The sequence below is a fragment of the Camellia sinensis genome, chromosome 11, assembly GCF_055761805.1.
Source record: "Camellia sinensis isolate YWXY chromosome 11, ASM5576180v1, whole genome shotgun sequence".
NCBI classification, from domain to species: Eukaryota; Viridiplantae; Streptophyta; class Magnoliopsida; order Ericales; family Theaceae; genus Camellia; species Camellia sinensis.
This window is the reverse complement of record NC_138971.1, coordinates 72,743,853-72,754,261: the sequence shown is the minus strand read 5'-3', so window position 1 is coordinate 72,754,261 and position 10,409 is coordinate 72,743,853. Positions and strand designations below refer to the sequence as shown.

The 10,409-nt window shown below is 32.9% G+C and overlaps 1 protein-coding gene across 6 annotated transcripts; it reads right to left on the bottom strand.

Annotated features, from left to right (window-relative positions):
* Window positions 1-301: 301 nt before the first annotated feature.
* LOC114303916 (uncharacterized) lies at window positions 302-8,308 on the bottom strand. Of its 6 annotated transcripts, none has more exons than XR_014344059.1 (6): window positions 7,453-8,297; window positions 7,143-7,253; window positions 3,189-3,326; window positions 2,892-3,034; window positions 2,737-2,829; window positions 305-601 (listed from the first exon to the last, which is right to left on the bottom strand). XR_014344059.1 is itself a non-coding variant. In XM_082894083.1 (5 exons), exons 3-5 carry the CDS (start codon window positions 3,321-3,323, stop codon window positions 591-593), a joined length of 228 nt encoding a protein of 75 aa, XP_082750209.1. In that variant the 5' UTR covers window positions 3,324-3,326; window positions 7,143-7,271; window positions 7,453-8,308; the 3' UTR covers window positions 302-590. The 6 variants fall into 6 exon arrangements, 2 of the variants coding, with proteins under 2 accessions (XP_082750209.1, XP_082750208.1); XR_014344057.1 differs by having other exon boundaries at window positions 309-601; window positions 2,892-2,973; window positions 7,143-7,271; window positions 7,453-8,283; XR_014344056.1 differs by having other exon boundaries at window positions 309-601; window positions 7,143-7,271; window positions 7,453-8,046.
* Between the last annotated feature and the right edge of the window lie 2,101 nt (window positions 8,309-10,409).

The following is a 10,409-nucleotide window of genomic DNA, read 5'->3' as shown; positions in this document are numbered from 1 at the left end:
CACAATAAGATGTAAAGGTGACGAAATTTTTCGTCTTCAAAAGTCATACATGGGTGACGAAATATATTTCGTCACAAATATATATATACGTGACGAAATTTTTAGTCACCAAACAACAAAATAAATAAAAACTTTCATATATAAACTGCAGTAAATTTTGTCACAAAAAAAGTTTATTGGTGACGAATAATCACTTTGTCATAATAACAAGTACAAATGACGAAACAAATTCATCACTAAACTTGTTCCATATTTTATATTTAATTAAATTATTATTTCACAAATATCCCTGCTCATATCCCAATAGCCTTTTAATTGTACTAAGAAATCCAGTAGCTATTATACAGCACTCCACAAAAAAATTCACTAAACAATTTATTTTATAAATCAAAATATATCCATCAAACAACCTTAATAATAATCCATTAAGTATCACAAAAAAACCATCAAAGTAAATCCCAAAATAAACTAACGTGGAGTCCACCAAAAAAAATCAACATTCAATCTTAATTTGCAACTACAACTAAGCATCAGTTTAGGAAAAAAATTCAACAGTTGATCTTCATTTGCAAGTATGCTTCCGAACGTCATCAAAACCAACCTACAAAAAAAATAAACAAGGCAAACATTAGCATAGAATGTATATATATAAAGTTTACTAGCGGCTGAGGCACACGCGATGCAAGTGCAAATTCAGCAAAAAATTATATTATTCTTTTATTATATTTTTTAATAATAATATACATATGAATTATAAGTGTAATGTAATGCAAGCTAAATATTTCTAACTATGTGTAATATAACATTTACTTGGTATATATTTCAAACAAAAATATGAACAACATAATATACACAAATCTATTCTAGTACAAACTATCATACTGTACATCTGTAATTTAAAACCCTAGAAATCACTCAGACGCGAAGAAGACTCGCACGATCATGTCAAATAACTACACAAAAGATTGCAATTCACAAATTTTCAGCGCAAAAATAAAGCAAAAATACAGTGTCAGTGTTACAGAATCATTGAATTGTCTATAAAATTTTGACCCAAACAACACCCAATCAATAAGAAAAAAAAAAAACTAAAAAACCACTCATCCCACACTCAAAAAACCTAAATTTCAACCCAGTCCAATCACAGTTGACAAAATTTCAAAAGAACATAAACAAAAATAAATAAATAAATAAGATCAGATACTGAACAATCAAATTTCTAATTTCAAAACATATAATTAACCAATACACACACCAAAACCCCAAAATTTCAAAAATTCTGACAACAAAAACACAAAAAAGCAAAAAATTGAGACATGGATATGAAAGAAGAGATCAGTACGTTGAAGAAGAAGGACCAAAGAGAGGATTTTCATTCAAGGGTTGAAAAGAAAACCGACCGAGAAACCTCGCGACGCACTTGCCATCAGTTCCCAATTTGTGTTTAGGACAATCGTTGATGTACATAGCGACAACGAACAAAGCAACGTTGACAACAACAAACATAGGGATCAACCATGATGTCCACTGTGCATCTCTCTCTTCAATCACATACGAAGAAACAAAACTGGCGTTGTTGTTCCCACCACTGATTTTCGCTCCCCTGCTCTCCAAATCTTCCCTCGACATGGCTTTTCTCGAGAAACAAACAAATCAAAGAAAAGGGCTTCTTTTAAGTGGGTGGTGGAGGAGAGAGAAAGTGAGGCGTTTTAGAGAGAGAGAGAGAGAGAGAGAGAGATATAAACAGAGGAGAAGTTGTTGTTGTGACTCAGCGTGAAGATGACGAAGAGGTGCGAAATTCATGTGGAAGTTACCCAGGACTTTCAAACGGAAAACTGACCAATGTTTGATTGCCACGTCAATTAAATTGGTTTTTGATTGGTTAGTTTGGAGTAATTGGTTGAGATATGTGAGGGAACGTGGGTTGGGTGGGGTGGGGTGGGGTGGGGTGGATGTGGATATATTTATTTATTTATTTATTTTTATTATCTAATTACAGGTGACAAAAGCTGGAGATAAAAGTTGGGCTTCATGACACCAAAATTGGTGTTGGCTTTTAATAATAGAATAGATTATAATAGAAAAGTTTTATTATAAAATAAAGCCAAATATCAGAAACTTAACAAATATACAGAACTGTTCTCAAGATCACAAGCTTGAAGTTATTTGAATAGAAATTAACAGAGATTAACTAAAAAGATGAATACCATGCTCATTCCCACCCATGGGCTTTGCAATGATCACCTTAACATGGCAATTCACTGTATCCCTAGAATTATGCTCGGATCAAAAACTAGCTGTGACCCACGGACAGCAGCCAAACCAGTTATAACACTACAACATCTCATGGTAAGAACCAAAGCATGCAGTCAATGAGAATGGGAAGGAACAAATATTGTGGCTGCTGCACAAATGGGATTTAAAAAATTTTGAAGAGAGAGAGAGAGAGAGCAACAACCTACAATGCAAAAAATGGAAAACTGGACCATTAGCTTGGTGAGTTGTGACAGCAATGACCAAAATGGATGTAGATAATAAGCTTATTATTTTTAACATTTGCAGCAATTATACTCCCATCATTCATGGTAAATGAATGTTCTAAATAAAACATAATGTCAAATGCAGTATTGACCACTAGAAATAAAAAACAGTTGCTGAGGGCCACAAAGGGTCCAGGAATGTTAACTACAAGAATTCTTCTTCTGTAGTTAAAGTGGAATTGAGTGATTGACTTACTTAACATACAGAATGAAAAAGTCTTCCACAATAAACTTGCCATCCATCACAGATTGTTGGAAGTCTATATATAGTTGCCCGAAGTGTTTTGCCCTGCCCAATTAGATACATTTATGTATTATAGGACGTAAGTTGAAAGTTGTGCACAATATTACCTTGAAGAAAAACACCAAGGAAAAAAAGCTTCAACACCCTAAGCCATGCTTTCTGTGTAGCATCTACTTTGTCTGAAACTCTCTGACATTAAAAAAAAGGGGAGTCTTATTGCTGAATGATTGACTTCCTCAATAATCATTATCTGAGTGTAGAAATTATTGAGTGCAGATGTTAGGCCAGTATATAATTACCCAGAATTTCATAGCGTGTAAAGATAATTATCCAATTTAAGAATAAAAAGTTACAGATCTCTTGGCAAAAAGATTTGTTTTCCTGGATAAATATACAATCACTACCTTATATCCAAGTGCAAGAGAAACCCCAGCAATGAAAAGGAAGAAAGGCATCACAAAGTTTGCCAAGTGTACACCATTCCATGGGGAATGAGCAATGATTGGAAAAATTGAGCCACCATAATCCACGAGCATCATAAGCTGAAAGCAAATGATACAATATATCATAAATTCCATGAGCTGAAAATATCAATATCAACTGAGTGGTCAGTTGTTATGCTTATGTTTTAAGGCTTGAGTTGAATTTTGGAGGCATTTAAACCAAAATCAATTGGCAATAGTTGCAAACTTGCAGAGGTTTCTAGATTATATCAACTAAGCTTGTGTGTCTTAGAAAAGAGATATAAGGCAAGTCTCTAACAATTCTCTGATTGGCCTCCCATGTAGGTGATAGAGTGATGAACAAAACCTAACAACAGATCCAGGATACAAACTTACATGCCAAGTAGTAAATCAAAATCTGCATTAAAATACAGATAGTAAATTCACATTCAAAATTTAAAAACTTGTGTCTTTACCAAATATAAGAAATGAAAGCATCATGGGGAATAAATCTGGATTACTTTCATTCTCATTTTATTCATGCAATGCAAGAACCTCCCTGCTTGTAACTCTGCTTTCTCTTCTGATTTAGCTTCACTTCTTCACTAGAAGTTAAAAAAATGCAGATCTAAGATCTGAGAACTTTAAGCTCATCAATAATTAAAATATATAGAATTGATCAATTCTATTGTCAGAATCATCGCATTACAAGTTTATTAATCGTTAAAATACACGTTAATGTGTGATGCAATTCACATTTGTATGGAAATCTTACAAGTTGACTTGCTACTAGTACTGCACACAGAAAAATTGAAAAAATGAGAAGTTGCCTTGTTTTGAGAAGTTGACTTGAGTTTTAGATCTGACAAAAAAACTGAAAAAATCTTAAATCAATATCATCTAGACCAAACTATATGATTTGGTTTGAATTTCTCAATGTACAATTCAACCTTTAATCTTAAAATTGGTGAAATGTACGTCATGATTTGGTCCATGATTATATTTACGGTTTCGATTTGGAGCCGAACTAGACTACAGATATATACATACATATATAATTTGTTACTTATCAGTACTTTGATCATTAATTTACTCTTAAACCGAATCATGCTTGAGCTTAACCCCAAAAATACGGGGCATGCGACGATTTTTAAGAAAAATAAGAAACAAATAATGACATGACCACGTGTTATCAGACATGCACACGGTCACACTGGAATTTCTGACCTTATTCTCTATCAGTACAATACTGCATGAACCTCCTTTTTCATCACCATCATGGCTTTTATTATTAGTGCACCCAATGATCCCCTCAATCATGCCATTTATAAACTTCTTCCCCTCCCACTCCTCCTCTGCAACAACAACCAACATTACTACCTTTCTCTCCAAAATATACATTTCTCTTTGTCTCCAATGGCCTTTTTTCATTAAATAAAACTTCTCCAGAAATTAAATAAAACTTCTCAAAACAAGAAATAAAACTCAACCCCAGTAAATATGTCTATAGAAGTTATCTTAGTGCTAACTTTTTGTGTCAATTCGATTACTTTATTTTATGGTTTGGGTCCAGCACTTGATTCATGCTTTTGTATGTATATAAATTGATCTAGTGTTTTAAGGTGTGTTCTTTAAATATTGTTTTGGAAACGTATAGTAAATTGGGGGATGACTTGAAAACCAATTACTCTGTTTGGTTGATCAATGACTAATTAGATTGAAATTGCACCAATATGCCCAATACATATTGTTCTAACTCTATCAACCAAAACACCTAGAGCATCAAAACCATCAACCAGGACTCAAGGATCTAGGGTAATACATCCATGATCCTAGTCAGCATTCCTAGTAGCAGAAAACCCAGAAAATTGCTCTGAACAGGACTCGATGAACAGATCCTGAAAAAATACCCATTCTTGCTGAAAAATAGAGAAATGAAGAAAATATATATCTAGACAGCTTAGATTAAAAAATGAAAAATGAAAAATATAAGAAGAATCAGCTCTCCTAGTTGATCATGGAGAGCAAAAAAATTACATTACAGTAGTTTTGGTTGTATTCCAAAAACGCCAAATTCAAAGCTTTGATACCAAGTTGAATATGGTGTAAAACGAGAAGAGAGTGGAAAAGGAACACATTATTGAGATGAGAGAATAATAAAAATTATGGATTCTCTCCCTTAACCCTCATATTCATACTAGTTTTGTACAAATTACCCCTCTAACTAATACAAGGAAGAATTGTAAATAAATTACAATATTTCAGTTTAAAATTCTTTCTTGTCTGCCACCATTTACTATACCCAAAAAAATAAAAAATAAAAAAATAAAAAAGAAAGAAAACTGCATCATACAAACAAGAAACTATGCACACCATTTTAATCTGGCTAACAGACTGCCACTTTTAATAGCATTTCCAAAAATATGACTGCAAAATACACAGTTTATAGTCTAAATCAAGAGAACTGCGCTAAAGGAAATCAAAGCCACTAGCTGAAACCAAGAGTCCCACTGATGAAGAACACTTTAAGGAAAGAGAAGAGAGAAGAAAGAAGAAAGAGAGGTGAGGAAGAAGACCACCACAACCCTAACACAAAAAGGCTATAGCCTAATATCTCAAAATTCTCATTAATAGTTTGCTAATTGTTTTGGGTTGTAGATTCACTTGATGGGTTTTTCCTAAACAAAATAATCTGCAAGCCAAATTCCATGAACTGAGATTCACATAGATGAAACTCCCTAGTTACTCTGTTTTCATGTTGAGAAAGAGTAAGAAAGATAAAACAAGGTCTATAATCTTTCATCTAATTCTACAATTCCATGAACTGTAATCTCCAATTTCAACTACCCAACCAATTATTGACTCTTTATCATCATGATGGTCAGAAAAATGATAGAACAGAGATTCACAAAGATAAAAATCCTAGTTAATCTGTTTTCTTGTTGAGAAAAAAATCCATAATCTTTCATCTAATTATACGATATTCGTACATTTTCATCATTCCAATGCGTGTGAAAGACAGTAAAACAAAGACCATTGTTGCAAATGATTATCAGGATACATAGTTCAATCTATCCTCCTAACCAAATATAGCAATATATATATATATATATATATATATATATATATATATATTAAAAAATACTTGATGGAATGTGTTTAAGAATATGCCTCAACCATTGTTGCAAATGATGGTAAACCAGAACCACCACCATGGTTCAATCAAGTGTCTTTTGTTCTCTAAATTCATATTACTTTTTGAAGATACTTTTATTATATTTATGTTTTCTGAATTCATATTACTTTTGCAGATATATTATATTATATTATATTATATTATTATATATTCTACACTTGGTTAACAATCAAAATGTGTGAAATAGCAAGTCCAGTTTATAATTTTGTTGCAATCCCACTTGCAAGAGACCTAGGCTGGACACTTGCCACTCATTCACTCACACACTTTCCAGGAAAATATTTGCATTGGCCTTTTAGAACCTTACATTGTTATACATTTTAGTCCTAATTAATTAACGACTTCTACAATTCATTTGAATTAAAAAGGGTTTGGTTCAATTGCATTTTATGTATAACTCTGCAAAAGTCCCAAGAAAATAGATAGACAGTAAATAAATTTCATCTTCCACATGAGAAGTCAAAGCTAACAATTTTCAAATGCTTCATAATTCACAACTGATTTAAATCCATAGCTTTTGTTTAATTGCATTTTATGTATAACTCTGCAAAAGTCCCAAGAAAATAGATAGATAGTAAATAAATTTCATCTTCCACATGAGAAATCAAACCTAACAATTTCCAAATGCATCATAATTCACAAATGATTTAAATCCATAGCTCTAAACAACATTGAGTTAAAATTTCCAAGAATCAAAGCAACAACTCTGTGAAGCTAACCGTATTTTCTGCCGATTGATGCGTAAATCTCTTCGACAGGTTTCACCAATTGCAAAAGAGTGCCACCAGCGTCCAACAACAATGCATCATATGCTCTCTTAACCAACCTCCCTGAGAAAGGGGGGAAACCTAAACAGTGTTGTTTGGAAGTTGAGAAAGTGATAGAAAAGGAAAAGGAAAAGAAAAAAAAAATAATAATGCAAATTACGACGGGAAAATACACAGAACAAGAGTGGAAGAGAAGGAAGAGGATCGAATAGATGAATTTGTCAACACAAACAGAACAAGAGAACGAGATAGAGAAACTCACCACGCCGGAGAACCACCGTGGTAACGCCGACGGAGATCACTGCCGCTAGATCGTTGCCTTCGCAAATCCAATGGAGATCGTAGCCTTCGCAAATCCGATGCAGATCGTTGCCTTCGCTGCTATGTGAGAGTGAGAATGAGATTGAGAAGACCGTGAGATTGAGAACCCTAAACACAACATATGGGTGCGGAAATGGGAAATGAGCGGGTACCCATTCCCAACTCATATCCTATGGGTATTTAAAAAATCCCGCTTAATTAATCCGATGGATAAAAAAAATAGGGAAAATCCATATATGTGGATAGAATCTACATGAATACCTATAGGGTAGGATCCCATTGCCACCACTAAATCTGTGTTTTGTTTTGACACAGAGAGAGAGGCAGAGACGAGAGAGAAACTAATAAACACAAAAATAAACAAGAGGGAAAAATTGTAGTCTATTTTTTTTTCTCACTGCCTAATATTGCAAAATTTTCTTCCCAAAATTAGTGACAAAATAATATTCTCACTAAAAGGTCTTAAAATATTAAAATTTATTAGTGATAAAAATATATTTCTCACCAAATGGTCTTAAAATATTTAAAATCAAGTTTCTAAAAAAAATATATATTTAAAATTATTGGTGACGAAAATATATTCCTCAAAAATTAGTTTATAATTGGTGACAAATTTTTTTTTTACCAAAAGTGTCAAAATTTTGGCGTCATCCAAAAAAATTAGTGGAAAAAAGTTTCGGTGACGAAACTTAATTTTTTTCTCACCTAAAAGGAAGTATTTATCGACGAAAATAAATTTCGTCACCTATTATTTTTATTTTTTTATTATACATGACAAAATTTATAATTCCTCATAGATTATTCTTATTTAGTGACGAAATGTGTTTTCTTCACTAATTTATTTACCAAATCAACAACAAAGCTAGATTATAAGCTAAAAAAATTGTGAAGATTGAAAACTCATAAAAAATTTGAAACAACTCAATTAAGTTGATGCAATACAAGAAAAAAATAGAGAAAAAAGAACCCGGGTTTGATGCAGAGAGTGGAGTCCTATGTATACAAGAAGGGCCAACAGTTGTGTAGGCGTTGAAGGTGGAGTAGCGAGGGTAAAGAGCGATGACAGAGAGGTAATGTGCGTGTGTTTTGAGATAGAGAGAGAGAGAGAGAGAGATGATAAACAAAAAAAAGGGTTAAAAAATTAATGCCCTATTTTTTTTTCATTGTCGCTCAATACATCAAAATTTTCTCACCAAAATTGGTGACAACATTATTTCCTCACCAAAAGATCTCAAAAATATTAAAAATTATTGGTGACGAAAATATATTCCTCACAAATAATTTTATAATTAGTGACAAATTTTTTTCTCACCAAAAGTCCAAAAATTTTGGCGCCACCCAAAAAATTTAGTGGGAAACTTTTTGGTGACGAAACTTAATTTTTTTCTCATCTAAAAGGAAGTATTTAATGACGAAAATAAATTTCATTACCTATTATTTTTATTTTTTTATTATATGTGACAAAATTTATAAATTCCTCACGAATTATTCTTATTTAGTGACGAAATTTATTTTCTTCACTAGTTTTCGTCACCATATATTACTTTTGTTGTAGTGTAGGACTAGTGGGATTGTTCTTGACCTTTTATAATTGTGTTTGGAGCCTCCTTGTTTTATTTTGGGACATTGATGGAAGTGGTAACATGATGGCAAAGTAAGATTGGACCAAAAACTTTGACTCAGGTAATTTTTCGACTAACATCCGTCACTCTTTTGCCCTTTACTTTTTCCACACTTTGAATTTAGGTGTGCAGCTGGAACCATTGGAAAGCTTGTTTCCGAGGCTTCGATCTGGACACAAGAACGACCTAGAATGGAGTCTGGATGAGAGAGTTATGTCTGTTTGAAGTTTTAGTATCTGTGCTGGAAGCAAGTATGCTCGAGCGTAGAAAGTGGCGCTCGAGCGGACTGCGCGAATTCAACAACTTAAAAAATGATTTTCTAGATCGTTCTTGGCACTTTCCTTTTCCCTCTTCCTTCCTCTTACCCTAGGTTCGAAAACCCATGATTTCTTGACCCAAAAAGCTTCCATTTCTCAAAGATTTGGCTAAGATCTCTTATCAAAAAGTGAAGAATACATGAAGCTCAACATTTTCAACCGATTGGATTTTGGATTTGCAAAGGATTCTTCTTGGAGCCTTGTTTTCTTGCTTGATCCTTGAGGTAGGACTTCTAGTTCTCCTTCAATACTCTCATTTATAGAAAGATTTGTGGTATTTTCTTATATAAATAAAAAAATTTGTATTTTTGAGCATATTATGATAAATCATGAGATTGGGGGTTTAGGGTTTGAAATGTTGGGGTTTAAATTTTGGGTTATGATTATAGGCTTATTAAATTGGGTGTATAGTTAATAGAATAATTGGAATAAAAAGTGTTTGGGAGAAAAGCTTTAATTTCTCTTAAAATCCTAGTTTGGTTCATGAAGTTAGATGATGGTTTTGCTTAAATTGAAAGTAGAATTATGAAATTGAGTTATTCAATTGAACATATACAATTTTAATTGAATTTTGGAAGTGTTTGGAAATTTATGTAAAAGTTGCGATTGAACCTTTATTGTTGATATTTTAAATTATGTGATAATATGAAACAAAGTTCTTTTTTTTTTGGGGGGGGGGAGAAATTGTTAATGGTGTGGATGATATGAATTTTGTGATGAAATGATGAAGTTGAGGTTTAAGTGATTGAATTGAAATATTTTAATTGCATTGAGCTATGTTGAACTTGCATCGAATTATGTTGAATTGCATTGTTTGGTGTTGAGTGGTGTTGAGTTGTGTTGGGTTGTATTGAGTTATGTTGGGTTGAGTTGTGTTGGGTGGTGTTGTGTTGGTACCCATGCGGGGAGTTGAAAAAGGTTTTTGGGGGCCCACATCCCGCCGTATAATAGCCGACAAA

Coding starts and splice junctions, on each gene's coding strand:
- LOC114303916 (XM_082894082.1), bottom strand. CDS start 7,678: ATGAGTTGGGAATGGGTACCCGCTCATTTCCCATTTCCGCACCCATAT. Junction 7,272..7,452: donor CACGGTGGTTCTCCGGCGTG/GTGAGTTTCTCT, acceptor AACACTGTTTAG/GTTTCCCCCCTTTCTCAGGG.